This window comes from Rissa tridactyla, chromosome 3, assembly GCF_028500815.1.
Source record: "Rissa tridactyla isolate bRisTri1 chromosome 3, bRisTri1.patW.cur.20221130, whole genome shotgun sequence".
Classification (NCBI taxonomy): domain Eukaryota; kingdom Metazoa; phylum Chordata; class Aves; order Charadriiformes; family Laridae; genus Rissa; species Rissa tridactyla.
In genome coordinates, this window is record NC_071468.1 from 49,593,833 (window position 1) to 49,618,980 (window position 25,148).

Genomic DNA, 25,148 nt, shown 5'->3' on the forward strand with positions numbered 1-25,148 from the left:
TGAGGAAATATTTGATCAGCTGTGATGTGGTTTCTCATTTTGCTTAAAAAAAAAAAAGAGAAGAGTAGAATACAGTAACTTCACTACAAAAAGAAAAGTGAGACAGGCATCATTTTTATAATTCAACCTCATTACCGCACCCATATTAATGGTATGGAATTGTCAGCCATAGCTTAATCCTTGATTTTTTACTTCTGGAAATCGCAGGATTGGTTAAACAAATTACAGAGTCTGAGCATTTAACAAAAAAAAAAAAAAAAAAAAAAAAAAGCATGTTTCGAACCGGACCTAGTTGGTTTAGAACTGCACAGACCAGTTGTAAGGGCCCGTCTTAGACACTTCCTTCTCCGTTCACAGAGATGTCTGGGAAAAGGCAGAACCAATGCAGGAGGACACTTGGACAGGAACATTCCCATCTTCTAAGACAGGGCTCTAGTTGTTAATTCTAACAGACTGCCGAGATGGGGTATTCAACTGCATTAGGTCCTTTAGGGAGAAGCCTATTGTAAAATACCAAACGATATGGTTTGAAATGTACAGCAAAATAAGCATTCAAGAGAGCTTAGCTTGTCAGTCATGTTTAAATAACAATAAAAATGGTAAACAAGACAAAATTTTGCCAATCAAAATTGGATTTTGTTTTTTTAATCCTTTGTCCATTGAATCATAAACCATCTGACAACTCAGACTAATATAACTGACAGCCCAGTAACACTATTCAGTCTGGTCTTAATCAGACTTTAGATTCACCATCAGGAGCTGCAAGATCCTTTTGGGCTTAGAAGAAACCTGAGCAGACGCACACATTCTCAGCTGCAGACTGGACTAACTCTGAAATAAACATTTTTCAAGAAACCCCCCCAAAACCCACAGGGCTTCCCAAACTTCCCAATTGTTAAAATTTTTAATTCAAGAAGTCTGAAAAATACAACTTAGCCAGCACAATACCTTTATTTTGCAATTTGAATTATTATACACAATTCAGTAAAAGCCCACAGGAGGAACGGCATGGAGACTTACCACTTTTTGGCAGTTCCTAAAATTAGAGCCAAAGTGCAACGTCTCCAATTAACCCCCAAGGTAAGAGAACAACACTTTGCTGTTAACAAATGTCACGTTAACACTTAAAATGTCTAATTAGTTATTAAAAGGCCACATCTTCAAATGCAATTAGAAATCATTTAATAAAGTTTTTGCTTGTTTTGGTATGATAAATTGACACATATCCTACAGCTAACAGGTAATGGAACATCGTGTTTTCCCAAGACCTATAAAAAAAGCAAACAACATTGTCCCTATGTTTTTCCATACACCTTAAAAATGAATGCCAGAAACCAATTGTTCCCAGGTATTCAAGTGGAATTTTATTTCTTTCAGACATGCTGTTGCTCTTCTTAAAAAAGAAAAAAAAGGCCCAAACCAAGCTTTTCATACACAGTATCTTGAGGCACAGGTTCCCCTCATACTTAAAGGAATTTTTACACAGGGTGTATCGCATGTTACAACATTGTTGCTATTTGAAGTCTATGGCACATTGATTTTTTGGGGTGAAAAAAAAAATTCTCCTCTGTGTTCAGCTGCCACAATATGGCACAAAAGTTAGAAGTTAACATCATGGCTAAATATTCTGATGCCTTTTTGCTGGCTATTTTGGGGTGCACATAAATAAAAGGCACACTTTTCCTCTCTCCTCTGAAATTATTTATGTACTGTACAAGCCCAACTTCCCAGCACTGCTCCATGCCTGCTGGCCCAGTGCAGAAAAAGATTTAAGTCAGCATCCAATGCTAGCAGCAGCTCTATATGCTTAACTAATGGCTTTAGCTTAGCATGCTACTTCCACTGTGATGACCATTGATGAGAGGCCAACAGTGTTCCTGAAAAAAATTACACAGCCTAAAAAAAAAAAAAGTTATTTATATTCACTTACATGTATATTTTCCAAATGTGTTCACAATTTTCAGAAAGTGCACGTTTTGAAGTCATTTCAGTATTACAAATGTCCATGACCTATATATTATAGCAGCGCCATATACAACAGTATCATTAAAGAACTGTCAATGTTTCCATTACTGACCCTGTTTTGCAAGAGTATAATGAAAATACAAGAATTTGCTCTTAGCTAGAACTTAGTGTCCGTAATGTCTTCAGTATGGTATTCTTAAATATTTGGATTTAATTCTGTACAGCAGTCAGAATCTGAAAAACAGAAGGTTAGTGGTTTTACTTTTCGGCGCTCATTTTTACATAACAAGGATTTTTAAGACGAAAGTGAGCTTACAGCATGTGAAGAGCCCTCAATAATAAAAGCTCGACAAACCATTACCACACTGTTAAAAACTTAACAAAAATCATTAAGATTTAATTAATGATTTGCAGATCCTTACAAAATTACTTTTCGTGATTTAACAACAGATAACATCGATGAAATTATCCCATATAAAAACAGCTTAGATCTTAACATCAATGGTCTGACAAACATATTAAACATGAATATTCGGAGTTCAGACTACTACTAAATTTAGCCCCTAAATTTTGCTAAATTTAGATGTGAGAGTTCAGACACTCTCCACTCGATATGCCTTTAAAAAAAAATAAAGTCCAACTTTCAGAAGAGTATGAAAAACAGCAGTTTCAAGTAAGTTTGGAGCAATTAGGTATTGTGGCTAGAGTTACCATAAATATGGACTACATGCTGACTTGACAAAATTGTGTTAAAAGAAGCGTGAGTTGAACCACTACCTCTGAAGGTTCTTGCTTTGGTTATCTTTAAAAAAAAAAAAAAAATCAGACTGTTAGAGTAACAGTGCAAGTTCATTATAAAGCCACATGCCTCTCTGTAGATGTTCTCTTTTCAGCTGGTTTTTATTATGCCCACTGCCAGCAATGGACATTCTGCTTGCAAAATCCACCTCCTGCTGTAAAATGTTTGGCCGAACCAAATGAAGAAAATAATTCTGATATCAGACTCAAATGGGAACGCACTGTTTCATTTAGTTCTTGTTAAGAATATTTAAAAGCCTTCTCCACCTACAGTCTTTTTGAAACACAAGGCACAAAGAGGGAGTGGACATTCCAGCAAGAAGTGATTGTCTGAAATTAACAGTCCACAGCAGTCTTCTAGTCCAGCACAATGAAACAGTTTTGCTGTCCAATTCTATGCCACGTCTTCTAGATAATCTGCAACATCACTTAACTGGGAAATGGTAAGGTCTTGCGTGATGCCTTCAAGCTAGAAAATAAATGAAATCACAAATTCAGGAATCAGAGAAACAGTAAGTACTATGTTTTGTAGTCTTTCATATAGCCTCAAGCTTTTTCAGTGAGATTTCATACTCCTTTAGGAGGTGCTCAGACAGATTTTGAGATCTAAGATGACGACACTTCTGGACATGCTGAATAGTAAACCAGTCTCAAATAATTTTTACATGCCTAGAAACAGACAGTGAATTGTGCTACCAAACAATTGTTGTGGGGTTTTTGTTTTGTTTTTAAATTAGTATAGCATCTAACTTGGCAGGAATACTAGGTGTAAAAATACAGAACATAACAAATAATACAACCTTAACATGTATCCTAGGAATCTCTGATAATGGCACATTCCTTCATAGAAGGTTAAAATAAGTTAAGACAAGATCAGAATAATGTCAACAAGAACAATTTTAAAAGAATCATACTTTATCACTGGCATTTGACTCTTCTGTTTCCACAGAAATTTCATCTATTTCTTCACCAATACTGATATCACTTTTTTCTGAGCGATGACTAGTACTAAAGAGAAAGAAAATCATAAATGTAGAAATAAGCTTTTCGAACATTCAGGTATTACATCCACTTTCACTTTATACCTGACATTTGATCAGGATTTCACTTCCTAGCGAGTTAAATATGAAGTTACTTAAAAATCCCAAACAACTAAAGGCTTTCTACCTAGATGGAGCCATGATAAATACTGATAAATATTTAGGCTTCAATCCTGCAGTTTACAACACCAATACCCTCAAATTATAAGGATGAGGCTGTTAAATATTTGTTACTGACTACTTACAATGCTTTACTTTTTAGCTGAATATTTCAGCACACACCATATTCACTGTCTACTAATTAAAGTATTAGAATATTACGTGCATGGTTCCGAAAAAAACAACCACTAAACACCTTCCACAAAAAAGCAACAACTTATCACTGCCCCCTACACAACAGGGATCTGTTGTGGTTTCTTTTTTTTTTTTTAATTTTGTAACTATATGTAATTAAATAGCAAACTCAAGTTTAAAGGAGTTCAGAAATACTGACAGACTGCAGCAATAGTGACTAGCTGAAATATTATGAAATAATTCAAATATGCTAGTGGGTATCCTTATAACCATGAAATACTATGCCACGGCAATATCGTCCCTCTCTTACCTGTTGAAGTCATCAGCATACTCATCTTCATCCCCATTTCCTAAATAAGTTTGAGAAGGTATTAATCAAACAAGTTTTCTCTTCAGGAAATGCAAAACAGAAACTATTCCTGCACCAAAATACATGGTTTGATGGCCAGCAAAAATGGGAGGAGATTGAACTACTTGTGCAGATTAGGAAGAGAGGATGATTTTATGTTTGTCATTAATTAATCTCATTTATACAAACTGTTTTCAAATTGAACACAGGTTTTCAGGATGTCGATTACACTGCTGAAGACAAAACTTACTTATTTGGCAACTCTACTTTGAGATAGAGCTGATACTTCTTATATCACATCATCTTCATGTTGCTCCTAGTTTACAAGGCAACTTTCAAAGGGCAGAGGGCAAGCAAATATGCCACTGAAAGACAGTAAGACTTGTCTAGCTATCTTTTTCCACAGATATAAAGCCCCTCTTTTTTTAGATACCTAGACAACAAAATTTATCACTTGATATTAGCAAACATATGCACAGAATGAATCAAATTTTTGCTGCATGTGTAAAATACCAATCCACATACAAGACAACAGTTTTCACTTTTCTGTATTCCTTTGGATAAGATCACACTCTTAACTCCCAGTAAGTTTCACAATGGTGTTAAATAGACTGACAGAAGTAAAAGCTTAAGATTTTAAGTTCAAGATGTGTATTTCAGTTTCTCAGATTCCTCTAAGAAGCCAGGTTAGAACTTACAGTTAAAAATATCAGAGCTTCATCACATTTAGCTGTTACTTGCCTAATTCCAGCGATCCCAGTTTTGCATTCACCAACCGCAGGTCTTTCAAAACAGAGTTTCTATTTAAATCTGTAACAAAACAAAAGCATTTATATCAGAAATTTGACTTGTGACTCTTTAATAAGATCCCACTTAAACATATCGATCAACCATTTATAATAAGTGTTTTTATAATAACCTTATATAATTTTGTAGTATAATATAGTAATATTATATCCAATTTTCAGGTCTGAACTCTGCTAACATTTAAAAACATGAGTAGTAAACAGGAATGATCTTCCAGCATTCAAGAGCAGGTTTTACAACATGAAAGGAAACATCCTTAAAGAACGTGTGCACATAATGTAAGATAACAATACAAAGGAGTAAGTTAATTTCAGTTAAAAATCCAAAACATAAGATGCCCCAATGGTAGCATGATATATCAAAACCAGTATGCGGTCACTCGGTGAAAAAAGCATCACTACAAATCACATTACAACCAGAAGGGGGCCACACACAAACACATTTGCATCTGAACACGTAGATCATTCATTACATTATGGGAAATATCTCCTACTTTCATCAAAACACAAAAACATGTGGAAACTTACTATCAGACTCCTTTAGCGAAGGTGCACCAGTCAGGGAGCTTAACCCGCTTTTTAGAGGCGGTGCATCAGAAAGGGATGCTAGACCTCCTGCTTTATTAGCTTCAGTTTTCCTGAAACAAACCAAATAAATAAGTACTACACAGAGCTATAAAATGTGCACAGTGACTTTCTTTTCTATTATATACTAAATTTTCATAAAACTACAACAGCAGTGTTTACAGCAAAAAGAGCAAGGGGAAAGGACTATTCATTCTGCAATCCTAAAAACAGTACGCAGTTTACTGGCACAAGTGTCAAGGAAGACATTTAGTAAGAAAGTCACTTTCTCACCTATGCAAAGACTTCTGCCTGCCTTCTTTCACAGACAGAGCTCCTGCACCTTCATCAGCATCACTATTTTTATCAAGGGGCCTTTCATTATCCCCACATGTAAACGCAGCCAAAAGAAGAAAGATTCAGATATAAATCAATATTTACATTAGTTTGTTTTACAACTAAGAGCTGATATCTGACAAAACTATTAGTCTGTTAGTCCTGAGAGCAGTCAATTCACAGAATTAAAACTTCTCAGTTATTGCAAGACAGATCTCCTCATAGTGTGTTAAAGTTCACATAGCTACTACCTATTCCATTCATATATTTAAAGTGTTGAGTTCAAATACTACTTGCAAGTAAAGGATGAAGAAACACTATTAAAGAGAGATCAAGATTTTCACATTTAGTATTACCAGAACTGTTTGTTACTGTGATTCCATTCCTATTAGTAGCAGGCAACATTTGAATCATTCATTATATCTAGATCACCAAAATATCACGTATACCATCAAGTATTAAAACATTTCAAAATTTCAAACAACAGAACAGAGACCTAGGGGCAATAAGAGCTTGGATCGTCTCTTATTCTGTCCTTAGTAACAACTTGTTCCCTTCCTCTCTAATGCACCCTTCTTACAGGAACGGGCAAAGCTCCCACAAGGAATTTACCTTTTGCAAACCAAACAATGCTGGTGCCTCTCCTACTCACTCATCCCTTGGGCCTCAGGCACACCAGCACAACATATCACAAAGGGATTTCACCTGAAGAATGTTCTTTTTTTCTCCTCTAGAGGAGCTGCCGGTAGGGTAGAAGCAAAAGACCCAGCAGAGACAGCTCAGTTACAATTAGCTGCCAGCTCATTTATTATTAACATATTCAGCAAACCTTATTATGCAACATTACTATATCATCTACATCACAATAAAATTATGAGGTACAAATTACTACTTGGTGGACTGTGACTCTACTACAGACACACATAATTTAGAAATCTTTTTTTCTGTAGGGAGTTTCTCTACTAGAAAAGAAATCCTTATTTTACTGAATAATCAGGAGTCTTTTTCTTGGATGCTCTTTTAAAGAAATCCAGTTTACCCAGTTTCAACGTGAATTTCTCTTCTTGCCATATGAAAATGCTCAAGCAATAAGAAATTAGTAAATATTATTATTATCCAGAAGTTTTCCCAGCCTTTTCTAGTTTTCACAACTTATCATTTAAACCAATTTTATGGCAATACAACCACCTGCTACAATGATTAGACTTTGGTTAAAGGCTAGTTCAATGAGCTCTTGAGTAAGGACTAAATGCACTCAGATGCACTTTTAATCTTGGTACTTCCATTAAGAAAAAGAAAATAAATACCATAGAAGGGTTATTTGTAACAGACAATATTTTCCAGATAAAAATCACTGCTCTTTGAGAAAAAAAAAAAAATCTGCTCCAACTAAATACATCCAACGAAAGCTGTATTATAAATAACCTTTCTCAAAAAGTCCATTAATTTACTAGAAAGACATCTAGTTTACCTGGCACGATTGCTTTGTGCTGTATGAGAATGATCCCATTCCACAAGTAAGCACCTACTGTAGCGATAATACAAAAAAGTTTATGCTGCCCACTATCAGTGTAGTTGGGGGAAGCAGCCAACATGAGGGCAGCTACTGTCAAACTGACTTGCATATGCTTTTGTAACCTCTTCTAAGCTACAGCAATTCCCTGACTACTCGAGCACAGCAGAACAACACCATGACACGATCTTGCAGCATTTCTCAAGAGGTATCTAAACTAAGCTTCAAGATAACTCAGCATTAAAACACAAAGACAGGTTTTTCAGTTTTAAAACAAAGCTGTTGTACAGTTCAGTCACTAGTTCTTGTTTCAAATGGAATTTTTCAGTCAGACTCCATAAATGAACAATAAAAAAATGCCCTTCAGAAGCATCTGCAAAACTGACACGTGCAGAGACAACAACACTTCACTGAAAACAGAAATGCACACAAAAGGTACTGCAGCGTGAAAAGGAAGCCCTCAGCTATGAGAAAATTTTCCTTATGGAAAATCTATGGAGCCAGCTGACACATTCACCAGATTTTTTTGTACTCCTTACAAAGCCATACAGATATCTAAAGCACTGTCCCTGTCATTGTCCACTTCCTTTAGTACTGATCACCACTGCATCTCTGCTGCAAAAAGAAACGCTGATGTCCGTTCCTCATACATGTTCATTCCACCAGAGAAACAGGCTGAGGACATTACATAGTTTAACTAATGCACCTTGAAGGGATACAGGTTTTTCCACTCACGACACACCCAAGAGATCCAGATGACACTGTGCATTTCAAAGAGCAGAATCATAGAAATGCACATTTCAGAAAGAAAATGTTACAGAACAGATCTAAACATTCGCGTTTACAAGCATGAATAATGAGACATCATCTAGCTTTCAAAGGTCTGCAAGCATACTGAAGACAAAATAAACCTGTGTTAAGTAGAACACCCATGTTACATACCAGCCGTAAGTTCTTTCTGGTTTGGGTATAGGATCATCAAAAAAAGAATCTCCCTCTACATCATCTTCATCCACACCTGGGTCACTTTTTTCTTTGGTATTTAAGTCTTTGTTTTCTAGTTGAGGATCTAGTTTTATTTCATTAGGCAGAAAATGAATGCTTCTTTTGCTTGCTTCTCCTGATGAGACACTTGTATCACTTTGAGTAGTTTCATCAGCCTTGAAAGATAAAGAAAAAAAAGCCCTCACTGAAAGGAATAAGGATTTATGTCTTATAATAATGTAAGTGGTAATATAAACACACAACATATAATATACACCTACCATCACTTTTTTAAAAGTTAGGTCAAATGTATTAGTACTTCCCAGGAATGTATTAATATCATCAGGAATCACGCAAGAGAAAAAAGTTGTCCTATCAATTTAGAAAGGAAGTGTTCTTTATTGTTGCTGTCACTAAAAAATTTTGTTCCATCCTCTGCATTGCTTTGCTATCTAGATCACCTCTATTATAAAAGCAACCAATTTTAAAAGATGATGGACATCAAATAAAAAAAATCTACAGACAGACTGATTCTTATCTTCTAGCTTTGAATATAGGGTGGGTTGTTTGTTTTAAAGCCTGAAAGTTACATGATGTTTTATTAGTGCTATTTTGCAACTCATCTACAAACAAATGTTGTTAGTTACAGCCATTGTCTTCAAAAGATATCAATTTAAACCCTTGCAAATTACTCTAACCCATATTAAATGCTGATCTCTGCAATATAATACTAGGTTTTAAAGTGGCAAGCATAAGACAACTTCAGTCAATGACACTGTCTCCCTCCAAATACTAAAAACAAATATGACACAAACAAAATACTTTAAAAGTACATAACTTTCAGTCTTTGTATCATGCTTATGGCTCAGTCCTGCAGGTACTGAACACGTAAGGACTATTCTATATGCTAACTTTAAGATCAAGTAACACACCTCAAGTGGTATCTTTGCAAAACTTCGCGGCCCAAAGAACAATATTCAAATTTACCTAGATAATCAAGCTGTTGTGAAAGTTTTTAAACAACAGCATCTTGTTACCTAGCAAGCAATACTACAATTTTTATCTTCCCCTAGACTTATTAAAATTATAATATAAAAATAATAATTACTAATATCAGCAACAGTTCTTAAACAAAACCAACAGGATTGTTTAATCCAGATAACCAACATATAGGTTGCGCTGTCCCAAGTATTTCTGTATCAGTCTTTAACTTTCGTTCAGAAGGCTGAAGTAAAATTTTCAAACCATAGGCCATGGAAGTTGAAAAAGGCCTACCAAGGTCATTTTGTTTCATTCACAGCGACACATTCAATTGCTGGCAGCAGCTCAGTTCTTCTAGGGCAAGAAAAATTACTTATACCTGTAAGTAGCAGTAACAACAATATTTTAATTTCCTATGCTAGAGGAACAGAATTGTTGTTGAAAATTAAGAGCTTAGTGATACCCTGACTGGAGTAAAAGGAAAGTTACAGCTACTTTTATGTTCTGGGCCCTGAGGGAGTGAACTGCTGCTATCTTGTTTGAGAAACTACAAGCATGACAGTTGGCCTTTTCTTGAATTCATGTATCAAAGTTTTGCTAAAGTGAAATAACTACTTTCAAATCATAGCAATAAGTTAACTGTGGCTAAGGGTTAAAAGAGCAACGTGCCTACCTTGGGTTTTCAGACTAACGGTGTCAATAAGATAAGTCAGAGTGTGGTTTCACACTTGCACTTAAACAAATGTAATTCTTTGCTGCTGCCAAGAGCTGTGGTCTTGGTCCCTCCTAGCAGACTCCTTTCTACATTACAGGTACTGGTTACCAGGTCACAGCCAGAGCCAGTTCAGCTCACAGGTTTGCTGAAAAACCACCCAAGAATATCAAGTTTCAACCAGGAAGTCTAGACTCTTCAGGTAACTTCCATGTTGCCCCAGTCAGGACTAGCTAAAGTTTCCTCCTTCTGCATTATTTTTACTCCAAGTATGTTGCACAGGCAGAATATTCTCCCATCCTGCCTATGCCAAGGAGAGAGAAGCAGGAAAAAATATTAAAAATAAAAAAAAATAAGAACTGTAGTCCCATTAAAATATCCACTACTTACTCTTAGAGGAGTATGTAACTCCAACCAACAGCTGCTGCTGTTTCTATGAGGAAATCTCCATACAGAAACCAATCTTCTCCCATTTCTGAGATAAATATAGTTTCAGGAAGGATTCAGCAATATATTATGAAAAGCATTTCCAGAACACGTTCATCTATCTCCCACTGCAATGGAATTATGATTTGCTTTCCATAGAAGATGGATATAAAGAATATAAAAAGCCTGATCATAAATTCAAACTTGTTGGAAATTATATTCTACTTGCAACTTCACCACATCAGAAAGAGTATGTAAATGAAAGTGTTCTTATTGCCACCTCAGCTGCTGCTGCATGCCATAAGCATTCAACTCCTAACTGTGGTGTTCTGACAATGCACAAAACTCTCCTTAAAAAAAAAAGAAACACGGTCCAATGAATGATTTTTTTACCACACTTTAATACTTCTTGCCCAGAATTAAATACTCCTGTCTGGTAGTTTCTCTAAAAGATAGACCTTAGAATAAATCTTAGAATCACTTTCTTGTGTCCATATACTTATTGGGGATTAGGTATATACACATTAAAAAAATGCCACTATCAACTGGACCGGTCCCAATCCCTACCATTAAGCTGAAGTCAGTCAGTCAGTAGGAGAAGCTTTTGCATCTATGGACTAGTATATCTAAATAGTCAACAGCAGCCTGAAAAAGAATTCTGACAACCTCAACACAAAGAAGAATATAATGCTCTGCAATACAGTACCACTTCTGGAAAACAGCACTAATCTTTGGAAATCATTCAGACATGTTTATATTTATTTTCTATCCACTTTGGACACCGCTATTTGAGGTGGGTACAGGAGTTCCTGTTTTGTACAGGCCCAAACAATTGCGACAAAAAGAACTAAGGCTGTCATTTATTACTATTACAATACTAAACAACAGTATGACTGTAACTACTCCATGATACCTCCCCTAAAGCAGAGTTTCCAGGTGTAACTTAAAACTCATTCTTATCAATCTAGTTTCCTAATGAAAAAAAAAAATCTTAAGATGTTATACTGCTCTGTGCTTGTCTCTCCCTGTCTTCCCCTAACTAATGTATTTTGGACTGGCTGGCTAAGTTCAACCACTGCAAGAAGAGTAGAAGTTTCAAAAAAAACCAAAACAAACCAACAACACAACAAACAACCCTGCATATCTGCATTGACAAAAGGTTTGTCAAGAACAGATATAGAGAAATAAGACTCATAACAAACAGAGGATGGACCAGCCATGAGACATAGGCATACACACCCAGAAAAACACCCATATGAAACCTGGTTAAATTTACAAGCTACTGGAACTACTCTTTTTTTCCTCTTCTAGAAAAGTGTTTTTTTCCTGAGGAAAATCCGTAACAAACACTTAGCTCATCTCTTTATGACCTACTTATTTCAAATAAAGTAATTTAAACCTGAAGATGAAAGGTGGTATATGCAAAGGAGAATGGAATATTTATGACGTCTAACTCATATTCAGCAGTAGTTCTTAGCTAATCTAGAACCACTTTAAGACAAAAGTAGGAGCTCAGGTATGAAGCAACTTTAGAAACAGTGACATTTAATCAACATTCAGATCTTCTTAGTGGATTTGTTTTGTTTTAAAAGACAGTGCCAAACAAGAGTTTTCTTCTGAAGCAGGTCTGAAATTATCAGAATTTCCATTCAAAGTCCAGTTACAGAATTATTAGCTTTTAAGATACTATCAACAGGCACAGCAATTAGTTACTTAATCTTGAAATGAAGCTTGCTTTTCAAATTGTATAGTTTTCTGGTTTTGCATAGCAAAAAAACCTAAAGAACTGAAATAAAATGAAGCAGATCCAAACTGAGCTGTCATTTTATTTTCTTTTATCCTTATCACTCCCTCTCCCAAACGAATAAACTAACAACAAAATCCATGCAATACTGCATTTCTCAGCTTTCATTAGTGAGTTGGAAAGCTTCTAAGTTATTTCCAGTAATCTTGAAAAAAAGCTATTAAAACTTTTAATGTGATCAGATTACATCAAAAATCTGTACAAACTTTAGTATTTGAATCAGGGTTGGTTTGCTTTTTTTATTTTATTAACTGGGTGTAGCGGGTAGCTGGTTTCTTGTGGAAAAGAGGCTTAAGTGATCATGCCCCTTTCTGTACCGTACACTTTCCCCTAATTCTCAACCTCTTGGTCAGTTCCAGTCAGATGTAAAGGAGTATTAGAAGCCTGGAAGATGTTAGTTAATACAGATTTTGTGCTAACAGGAAGCAACAGAGAAAAACCCACAGGCCCCAACACAGAGACAGTTGTATCCTAACACCTTATAAATCCCAAGCAGCCATCAGCCAGCTGCCCAATAAACATACAGGTTCGCTCCAACCCGTCTGTGTCTCACAGAGACGCTGTCACCTAACTAGACGGAAAGGTACAGGACTTTGCAGATCATTTAAGTGAATGCCATCATATCCACAGTTTCATAGGAGTTCTCTCTTCTACTTATCTCATGCATGTTATGTAGCTTTTTCATTATATATAAACAATCTTACCTTATTTGGTATAGGGTGTGTACTTGATCTTCCATCAGATGATTTTGATGTGGGGCACGGGCTATCACTTAGAACTGGAGCAACCTAAGAAGTTTCACATAAACATCATGAAAAATATATTGAATTTTGTCATAATACCATCCAACAAGAAACAAGGCTACCATCCTCACTCACACAGTATGCAAACTGACGCTATGTTAGGAAGTCTATGACAACTACTTCCGAATTAAGGCTTTTTTTGGGTACTGAATGCATCTTGGGTGCAGACAATTTTCTTTCAAGCCACAATCACAACTAATCAAATACTATTGATTGGATTTCATTCATTTAATTAACAATTTAGCTATATATTCCATTAAAATATCACTGTCATTGCCTGCAGGTATTTCAATACTTTCATATGTTTAGTTCTACATACATACGTTTTCAGAGCAGCTTTAAAGCTTTTACCAAAACCAATTCTAGACACTTCAGGTCATATTAAAATTAGAAGTATGCCAAAGAAAATATGCACAGCTAAAAATGTTATCAAACCACACTAGAAATTAGAAAATACGTGACACGGTGTTGTGTGTCATTTATCTGGGTTCACTCTGTGTTACTATGTTGTAGCAGAATATTAGTAGAGACTACTAGGGTGGCACTAAAAATAATAGAATAGTCATAATCTTTATCTTTCAGCATTGTTTTCTGATAAGTTATGTTGAAGGCATAATACAATATACTAAAGACTTGAGACAGTATAATACTACAACAATAGCCAAGTGTTCCTTATTTCAGGGTTTTTTTTATCATTGAAATGAAAATTAATAAAGAATTATGAAGAAAGAAAGAAATTATATGTTAACACTACTTACCTCTTCACTGCCTGAAATCTTTTTCTGCTGACATTGTCTAACAACCTCCAACAACAGGGGACCACCCACAGTACCTTCTGCTTCTACAATTCCCAAATCTCGAGCTAAGTTTTCTCGACCATCAAGGCCATTTAGCTAGAGAGGGAAACACAAACACATTGAAATAAAATCACAACACAGAAATAACTGTCAGAAAACACAGTACATATTTTGTAATATAGCTCCTAAAGCTTTTTGCTCTTATTTAACAGAGCAATATTTTGACTAAACAGTGATTATTTGTTGCATGCAGACTAAAGTAATGATAGCCCATTGCATCATCTACTTCTGATCTGTACCTGAACTTGCCACAGACCATCCAAAGTTGTTTTAAATATGCAAGTATTCATCATTAGCCAGCTTCAGGATTTAAGGATTTATGTGGTCAAGTTACTTTAGCCTATCACATTTAAAAGTGGATCCTGGGACACGTAGCCAGTGTAATTCAATATCAAAAGCCTAAAAGCAATCAGTTGGCCTTATCATCATTGTAGGTCCCTTCCAACTGAACTGTTCTATTCAATCACTTTGTGTCATGTGCATCTGCACAAAGTCCTTTGTTTCACTGAAATTTCTCTCAGAGTAGATTACTGACATTATTTTAATTTTCATGTAACAATAGTAACTTAATACCATGACATAGTAAAATTATTGGCAAAAAATGTTGCAGGAGTATTCTGTTGTATACACTGTCATATGATTTCACAAAAGTTATTAATTTGTTCATTCAAAATTAACACATTTTCAAGCATTGATTTCTGATAAAGGGAATATTCACTTATATTAGCACACTTCCCTGGAATATGTGTCTTTATGGCAGCAAGTACCTTTTACAGACTAAATATAAAAAATTATTTAGAATAAACACAAGCAAGTGGCTTAAACAAATCTACTATAGCTTCTGTATCCATTGCCATGCACTCCAAACAATCCGCATAGCATACAAATAAAACAAGTATATCTTACTGTGCTTGATTCAGGCTGAAAAACAGCCAACGTAAAATCAAGATTGAAAAAACGTAGAAATTCTGCAACAAGACCTGCTACCAAGCGACCTAAAAAGGAAGTGAGAAGAGTAAAAATCTTTCTTCAAAGATTTAACATTAACATGTCGTCAGTATGAACATCTACGTTGATTCAACACTCCTGTAAACATCATTCAGACATTCAGCAAACTACCACCACATAGCAAATTTGTATACCAATTCCCTAATTTCTAACTCAGCCATCATATCAAAATTATTTAAGTCAGCAATACTGCAGGAGCAAAAATAGATATTGCTTACAAAATTCAGGTGCAAGATTATGTTTTTAAACTATTCAGCTGTTTTAAACACTTCATTTTGGCATTTCTCCTATGTGCGCATTCACCACTGTACCCCTACCATGAGTTTTCACTGGTTGGTGTTTCTATTGGTCTAGAATGCCTCTGAGTTAGCATAATCTTAACTCATCATGAAATATTAATTGAAATGCATTAGTCAGCTCAGTTAAAAATAAACTTCAGCAATATTAACTTCAAAAATTATAGACTGAATTTACTCCGAATTAATAGTAACTATGACATTTGACAGGGATAAAAGCATCCTTTACCTCATGAAGACAGTACAGTAATAAAAGAATTGAAGACTTAATCCATTGTTTTCTATTTTTATTATTTTGAGAAGTATACTAAACAAAAAACTTACCATCTTTTGTACCTAAAAAACTTTTCAAGCTTTCATTTACCAGAGGTGTTTTGTTCTGTCAAGAAGCAAAAACCAAACGGTAATTAGCATCATCCTCATACTAGCAAGAAATTGAAAGCCACTGCAAGTTGGTGTTTTGGTGTACGCTGTTCCACAATGGTGCCTGGCACATGTAATTCACTTCTTCAAAATCTACCTTTGTATTACTTCTACTACCTACAAGTAAAAGCTGCAGAGCCATACATTTACTTAGGCAAATTAAAACTGTCTCAGTATTTCTATCATAAAAGCTATAGAGCTAGAGTAATTTCACCAAAATTCTTAATAGCATACTGATTTTTATTTACTTAATGATTAAAAAGGTACGGTAAGCAGTTAACTTCTCAAATTGCTCCTCTAATATAGTGCCAAGTTTGCTTAAGGAAATTCAGTCCCACTTTTTGGAAAATGGGAATTTACAAATCATCTAGACAAAGTGTGGATCATGTTAATTAGTGGCTCACAAGTCAATGCTAATCTTCTATTAATTAAAACACCTTCAAAGATATCACGAAAATGTTTTTTCTCCCTGTTAGATTTGCCCCCTTCAACTTTGATTTTTAAACAGAGATAAATCCATGTGCTATGTTTAAGTTTGTCAAAATTGTTCAGGGATTTTTCAAACCAAATTCTAAATGCCATTCCTAACATATCAAAATATCCTGGGTAAGAGCCTAACTTGAAGAAAAGGATCTGTTATAGGTATTTATCACTATAGTCATAAATGCTAACACACACAAGAAAGTGCCACACGAAAAACGAAATATATGTTGCTTAATATTTAGGAATACAGAGTAGTGATAAATATTAATATATTTCCAGTGTCTCTACAGTGTAAAATTAAAATATCATGATGCATTTAAGCCTTTTGAAAAAAAAGGGTGATCAACTGTAGCAAATCTCTCTTCAGCCCTATTACTCTCCAGATAGTCTGGGAGGTTGTTCTCTGGGTACTCTATAATATGCTGATGCTTCCCATAAGAGATGGCACTGTTCTGCTATATCACTCTTCCATTATGTCTTCTTCGTCAATCTTACGTTAGATTTCTGGAATATCATACCATAGAATAACCCCTCCTTACTAATGTCACAATAACGTCTGTTTCGGTTGTGCAATTTTCCAGAAAGAGCACAACCATCTAACCAATAGAAGAATTGGACAGTTTTCCATTCTTTCCTTTTGAAACAGAGAGCCTGGACATATGGCACCCTCTCCTCTACACTTCTGGAAAATGGAAACAGACAGGAAATGAGGGAATGCCAGCAGTAGAAGGCATCATAAAACTAGCATCTACATACCACAGCAGTATTGTTATTTAATCACATTAGTATCACATAATCCTAATATTATTATATTGTCAAGGTATCAGTACATAATCCATCTCTTAATTCAGAATTCTTCCTTAAACATAAGGAAATTATCCTGAGGTTAAAATATCCTGAAATTAAATATAAGCAAATTATCATACAACATTCTTATGAGAAACACCAAAAGCATTAGCATACTTGGCAAGTTACTTCATTACATTGCTTTCACAAAACGCTTGTCAAAAAACTCACACTATAACATTTTAAATTTCAAAAGACAGTATTCCAATTTGATAAAATCTTGATCAGTCAGATAGATTTTTTTTTTTTTAAAAGAAGTATTTGATGGAAAAGATATTTAGTTATTTTGGTCAATTGGACAGAAGCAATATCAAACCAGCAGAAATAGTTACTTAAAGCTACAGTTTCAAAAGGCTATGTTTAACAATTCCTACCTCTAAACATCAGGAAACACCCTGATAGTCCTGTTTTGTGTTCTTTAAGCATCATGCAGCAATACATAATTTTCTCTTCTTACATTTCACAAACAGAAAGTATTAAACCTATTATATTTAATTCTACATGAAGAAATATAAGGATGCCGATTTTTTTTTAATTTAATTTTTTTAAGGTTCTCTTACCTCTACTTTCTCTTGTTCTTCTAACGCCAAAAACACAGCTGCTCGCAACTCTGCCTGCCAAATAAAAAAAAACAACAACAAAACAAATAGCATTTCTACAAGCACTGTTTTCCCTATGCAAATAGAATGCAAAGAGCCACCAAGTAGCTTGACAGCTATTTGTTTCTCCTCAAGCAATTTGGCATCGATTGTAATCTACATCAGTGCAATTAAGACACTTAAGGTTACAGGCAATGTGACTTGAGGCTGGGAAAGAAGAGTTTTCAGTCTGAGAAAAACAAGGCAAGGGGCGGTATTTGATACAAGACTTCCTAAATTGTTTCTTCATACATAAAAAGATTTCAAGTTACCTACATTACCTCCTTTCAGTTTCTTCTGAGAGTTAAAAATCCAGCTCTTTCAGGCAGCTTTGAAACACCTACCCCTCATTTACAATTCATTCAGGAAACATGAAAAAAATACATTAACTTTTTAAGATGTATTTTCACAAGGTTAAGATATACAAAATTCCTATAATTTCTTGTCAGACCATGGTCAAAGAAACAGAATTTCTCAAGGAAAAGAGAGCATGATTCCAGCCATTCAAATACTCTGTAGTGAGGTTTTACCTAATTGATTTTGAATACCTTAATGTCAAGGACCAGAATTCTTCTAAGGACTATTTTGAATATTTAAACTTAAACCTTGCCTACTTTTTTAAGTACTACAGTTTCTCTACTTCTTTCATTGAGCATATCAAACAGACAACACACGTTACGTTTGATGAAGTAGTCTGCCACTTTAATCTTTAATCAACTTAATATGACATTTTGAAGTAGCCAGTAGATAACACTGAAGTAATAAACTATAAAAGACGGTGCTACTCTGTATACCAGTTTTCTCTAAAGCAAAGAGGAAAGCAAGCTTTTAAAGAAAGATTGATTTCCATAACTAAGGGTAAGAACAATATGAAGCGACTGGATTTCCTCATGTATGTTACAAAAGGTAATTAAACACGGATTAGTCTGTAACTGTTCCCTCCCACCAGTAAAAAAATAAACCATTTCATGGGAAAAATAAAATAAACACTTCCTTTTAAGCATAACCCTCTTTGGACACCTTTTTAAAGGACAAAAAGTAATTAAAAAAAGTTAAACATATTTCTTATCAAAAGAAGTGTAAAATGCTTACCACGATTGTATGCAATGGTCATGCTGACACTGCAGTTACATTTTTTCAGGTACTGGGGTACACCATTCAATCAGCAAATTTAACATTTAACTCTCAGACCAACAGCTAACAACTTTATTTAGTCTTACGTCGCTATGAAAAACTTCAAATGGTTGCATCTTTTCCACTGCTGACACAGAAACCAAGTATACTTACATAAGAGGACAAAAATAACAACAAAGCATTTGTGAAACAGACTTGCTGTTACAACTGTTCAAAATAAAAGACACCAGCCATTACATGTGGGTAGGGGCAAACCCCCTTAAGGGTCTGGATCAGAAGATTGCAGAATAAAGTTGTCTGGACATAGTTGCCTTTCCATCAGCTGATCCAGAGTCTGACCTGTTTGAGATTTTTGGTACAATATCACAACTGTCATTCCTTTTCACATAACGGTGATTGTTTGTCTGCTCCACTCCTCTAGGTCCAACCCAGTGGCATTTAAATACAGACTGAGGTGCTTTTCTTCCTCTATGCATTTATTTAATGTCAGAGCGTCAATTTCTCCCAGATGTCACCATTCCCCATTAATAGCAGGTTCATTTTTATTTCCATTAGTGCCCAAATAATATCCTTAAGGTCACCAGAAGACAATGCCACTGGTATTTACTATATCTCCCTTTGGCCTTCCTGCATCATCTAGATCAACACCCTACAGCCTTTCCACAATAAGCAGCCCTCCAACTGGTCCTTCAATCCTGCGAGCATGACAGTAAGTTAGAAGTTAAGCACTCCTGTATTATCTCCACAAGGAAGGTTTACACCTGCGCAACTTTCAGCCTCTCTGCTTACTAACTGCCATATACCTCTGTAGATAAAGACCAAGACTGGCCGAGCATTAAACAGTCTAACCATCGGTCATCACCCCAGGCTAAAACCTTGTGTGAATCAGGCTAAAAGCCTGTACCAGACTATATGCATCATAAATACAAAGCTGATACCAAACTGCAAACAGCAACTTCACTACCAGTGTTACTCAGTACCATCCCTGTCACTCACCATCTGCAAAGTCTGTGAGGTTCTCATCCTTGAGCAGGACCAGTAGTTTGCATGACCATTTTAGACCACTTAATGGAAAACGCTTCAACTTAGCGGCCTTCATTGGCTAAGAAAGTTAAGCTTGCTGGTAGTGTAATTGAAAAGATGAAGAATGTTGGAAAAGAAGTAGGAAGAATCCATACCACAAAGGAAGTAGTAAACACCTAAAAGCCATAAACTCTAAATACCTGCAGCTGCATTTATCACATGCTCACTGCGCCTGTCACAAGCGGTTCTCGTTCTCATGTTCCTAAAAGCAGGATACATCCACAATGCTTAGAGGACCATACTGACAATTAATTTCAGTTAGTTAATCTGATACCATTAATAAGTGGTTGTATTTTACTTAACTTACAAAAATAAGAAGAAATAAATGTTACATAAAAAATTTAATGATTCTCCTTGATTCCAAGAAACAAGCTGACTTTCTGATATGAACTGCTTTAAAAAAATGAACAAACAAAAATCACAACATCCAGAAAACACAAGATTACACTGTAGTGTGCAGCATACTCATTATGACAGTTAATAATTCAAAGACATTTAAAAGCATTGTTCATTATAATATATGGAATGAAGATGAAAAAGCAAATAGGACAATTTTAACTGAGCTATGCATATGCAGTTAACAGCCCGTTTTAAAAATAGCATTTTCATTCTATCTAACAACACGTTATCTGATAGTACCTCATTTGTCTTGGTTTTGAATGAAATTAGCAAGAAATTAGCAATAACAGTATTAGCTGGCCAAAAGCATTGCTAGTCATACGATATTAGTGATGCTAACCTCTCTCATATTTGTAGCAACAGCAAGTTCCAGAGAAGATGCAAAATCCAGGTGGCATAAACTTATTTTTCCAGAAGAGATTAAAAGATAAAAACCAAAACAAAATAAGACAACAAAGGAACACAGTAAGAAGCACAATGGCTCTTCTTACTCTGATGATGACAGCCACCCTAGGAGAGAGAAAGATCACATTCTCTTCAAGGCAGACGAACAACTCTATCTGTACAGCATGCATTACACAGGATCAGTGATAATTTTCACTAATGTACAAATATCCAGTTATATTCTGTATGTTAACAGAATTCACTAGGAAACAGTCTTATCCATCAGAGTAATTCCAATGATTAACAAGTTTTATATATATATATATTTATGTATATATAAACACATACTGCAGCTTAAAGACAGGAAATTCCCAACTACAAGCAACAAATATATTTACACATCTTCCAGTTTTCACAATATGACTTCATTAAACACTCCAGCATTCAAAGTCTAAGGTAAACAGAAAAATCGTGAACAGATTTTTAAGATGTCACACAAGTTACATTTTTTTCAGCTAAATAATTTACAGCAACACTGATGCACCCAATAAATTAATCTCAAAATAAAAATAAACTAATAAACTGCAACCCATTATAAAATCATGACGTACTAGAGAACAAAAGCATCACTTTAAGTTTCTTTCTAAAAAATTACTTGTTGTTACAAAATGTATTAGGTGACAGCCAGATACATTCTATCCACTGAAATAATTCCACTTGAATTGTAATCCTTCTAGAGCTGTCTTTACCTGTAGTGCTTAATACCAATTCAGCTATACAATGTCCATACAATTTTTGTTAATGTATCTACTTCAATAAATCTCAAATACATTATTATAGTTAGCTTTCTAGCCTCATCCATCTTGAAAAAGTGGTGAGCACTCATTCTGAAATACAAAATAAACAACTGTTTTGATCATATGTAAATGTTCATTCACATTCTATCACATAATAAAAAAATACAGACATACAATAGAAAAAGAAACACTACTGATCACAACTATGTTTGATTTTTTTTTTAATGAAAGGATGATGGCAATTTACTTTTTTTTAATGCATGGTGTGATCTGATTTCAATTAAAAGCTGACAATGTAAGATGACTTGCTCAACCTTAATTCTTCTGGAAGAAGGGAGTTTTTTGTCACGTGCTAGCAGAACAAGTTCTGTTAAGTCATTAATACTATCAATTAACAGACAGCCATCAAAGTTGTGTGCCAATTAAGGTTTACAGCTAAGAAAAAACCACCATGAATTCCTCAAATGAGCAGTCTTAACCATAAGCATACCAATTACTAAAAAGTAACTCCTAGTATTAGAGAGACATAACCCAGTAAGTAGGATGCAGTTTATGTTTTTGTAGGTCATTTGCTAGTAAGGTGCTACCTTACACCATATTAGCTGCTACACACTTGTAGCACTATAGAATAGTGAAAATTACAACAAATATATTTACACAAAACTCAACAAACTGGCAAACATAATACAAAAACTTGCATACTACACAAAGGCAGGAATTAAGAAACTGCAACTCACACTCAATATGACCTAATTGGCTTGTGAGTTTTTTTTAATTATCATTTTACTATCACCATACTTTTATTGGTTGACACTACTCAAGAGGTTAACAGGTGTCTCAAAAGGCCTATTTGACACTTAACTAGAAAAAGGTCTCCCTGCTCAAAAAATAGTTACACAAGCTAGAATCTTCATCTACTTACGGAATTTAAACAAGGATTACCCATTTGAAACGTAAGAACAACACATTTCTAATAATGCTGTTTTGTTGAAAAGTATGACAACTAGCCCAAAATCTAGTGGACTTCAAAGTACACACACAAAGATGCTCTCCCTTCCGTTAACCACTTCAGTTGATGAACTGCTCTGAAATATCGGCAATGAACACCCACTTCTTGAATACTTAAAATAAAACACTGTGGATAAACGCCACCATCCTTGATCTGAAATCCAAATTTCATTTCTCCTAGCTTGGATGGGAATCCAGCAGTTCTTATGCTTTCATATCTGTATGGCTCTCTGCTATATAAAAACAGTTATTGCTGGAAGCTTTTAACTTGAACAAGAACACAGGGAAGCAATTTTCATATCCTTTCTTACACAAGCTCAGGCTACACCACAGGCTTGGAAGTAGCGTATGCTCCATTACAACGCTATCTTCCATACATTTTATTAACTTAGCATTATTTGTTCCCTGTAGGCTGGCAGCATCGCCAGAGTTCTCAGCCTTAGCAAGCCTCCAAGACGCAGCTCAAGCAGAACAACGTTCAAACAGCAACCCTCAAGAACCCCTGCTTAAAATTCTCAACGGGGGCTTTTCGTATCGAAGCAGAGAAAAACTCCGTCCACTTTGTCCCGCACCACCCGGCGGCCGAATGTTTCCAGAGGGCTTGGCAGCAGCAAGAGAGCTCTTGCGGCCACACGGTTATCTGCCAGGCCGAAACCGCATGGCCAGGCGCCGGGCTCCCTCCGGCAGCCCAGAGCTCCCCTCCCTCTCCCCGCCTGGGCAACCGGGCGGGTCCCGCAGCCGCCGGGCAGACCCCATGCGGCGCTCAGGCCTCGGGCCCTCGCCTCCGCGTCCAGCTCGTTCTACCGCGCACGGCAGGCGCTGGACCCGGCTCCCCGCCGAGCCCCAGGCCCAGCGGCCGGGGAGCACCACGGGGAAAGAAGGCGCCACCGCCAGGCCGTGACGCCGAGGGAGGGCCCCGGCCGGGGACACCGGCTGGAAGCGGCAGGGAGAGGGGACGAAGCCCGTGAAGCCTCGGCGCTCCGCGGGGCCGTTACCCGCCGCCAGCCAGCGCTCCCCCCTCCCCGCTGGGCAAGGCACAGGCGGACAAGAGCCTCTCCTTCCCCCCACCTTAATCTTATTGAGCACCCCGCTGCTCTCCAGCGTCTGCACCAGCAGGTCCCGCAGCTCGGTGTCCTCCTCCGTGGCTGCGGCCGCCATCTTGTTTCTCCCTGACAACCGCCCAAACTGCGCTAGCGGCAGGACGAGCCCGGCAGATTCGCCCCCCGCTGCCGGCGGGGGCACCAACCCAGCGGCGGACCCGAGGAGGCGAGGCGCGGCGGGCCAGGCGGCCGCCCTCGGCGCCGGCCCGAAAGGGGACGCGGAGAGGCGGCGGCCACCCGGCGCCTCCGCCGCCCGCGGTGCCTGGAAACTGCGGCGGCGAACAGTCAGGGCGGCCGCCGGGCGGGAAGTTTAAAGCGGGGGGTTGGCGTTAACGGCTGAACTGCGCGGCCGTTCGCCTTCGGCCGTGCCGCCACCCGATCACCCCCGCAAGCTGCCCCTCGGCCCCTTCTTGCCTCCCTCACGCTTGGTGTTCCCCCGCCACGCTCGAACACTAAAGCAACACACCCTCTCCCGCACCATCTGCTTTGCTTTCGCGCTCTCTCCCCGCGAGCGGGAGGGGACCAGCGCTGACACGGCGCTAAGGAGCGAACAACCGCCTCCCCGCAGCCGAGCTCGCCCCAGCAGCCGGGAAAAGGCAGCCCTCGGCCGCTGAGGGAGGGCGGCGACTCCCTCATGGGGGCGGCAGGCCCCCAGCGAGGCCTCCGACATCGACCCCGCCGCGCACCCGGCCTCCGATGGCATTAAAGTGGGTCCTGGAGTCCTCGTTTTACAACAAGCGTGTTCGTTATGTTCAAAGCGCCGGGCGGTGCCGTAGGTGCGTGAGGCTCCAAAGTTATTGTGCCTTTTTTTTTATATATATAAAGCTTTGTAAGTTGTAATGCTCAATTTGCAGCGCTAGGTGTTGCTTTCAGGCCTTTTTTTTTTTCCACGCTGAACTTGCTATGATTTTTTTTTTTTCTTCTTTCCCTGCAGAGAACTCAAATACACGGTAAAGAATCTCCGAAGCTGTGACTATTCAAAGTGAGGAAGCACAGCCTCCCGGGTGGAGCGGGACCATGCTGGGAGCTGATTTTCAGGACGGCGCAGCAGGTGGCACTGGTTCTCCAGCGATACTCTAAAGCCTCAGCCGAGCCCCCCGGGGGGGGACACACAGGTGTCATTCCTGCCGCCCCGCTTCTGCCGAACCCCCGGGAGGCCCTGCCGGATGCCTCAGACCGTTTCTGTAGCCCCTCAAAAAGGTATAACATCGCATTTCGAAGTTCTGAACACTCCGGTAGAAAAATTGTGTTAAAGCAAACGTGCAACACTGCACTTCTTAAAGCAAGACAGTAATACTTCCATCTCATTTTTCAAAG

General features: G+C 37.4%; 1 protein-coding gene across 2 annotated transcripts; it reads right to left on the minus strand.

Annotated features, from left to right (window-relative positions):
- Positions 1–280: 280 nt before the first annotated feature.
- On the minus strand, positions 281–24,038 carry CEP43 (centrosomal protein 43). 2 transcript variants are annotated; one of them, XM_054196937.1, is made up of 12 exons: positions 23,800–24,038; positions 17,849–17,902; positions 15,861–15,915; positions 15,139–15,227; positions 14,134–14,268; positions 13,277–13,360; positions 8,608–8,825; positions 5,781–5,890; positions 5,188–5,256; positions 4,408–4,447; positions 3,678–3,771; positions 281–3,232 (listed from the first exon to the last, which is right to left on the minus strand). In XM_054196937.1, the coding sequence occupies exons 1-12, from the start codon at positions 23,887–23,889 to the stop codon at positions 3,158–3,160; spliced, it is 1,113 nt and encodes a 370-aa protein (XP_054052912.1). In that variant the 5' UTR covers positions 23,890–24,038; the 3' UTR covers positions 281–3,157. The 2 variants fall into 2 exon arrangements, with proteins under 2 accessions (XP_054052912.1, XP_054052913.1); XM_054196938.1 differs by lacking the exons at positions 281–3,232; positions 3,678–3,771 and having other exon boundaries at positions 5,145–5,256.
- Positions 24,039–25,148: the final 1,110 nt, after the last annotated feature.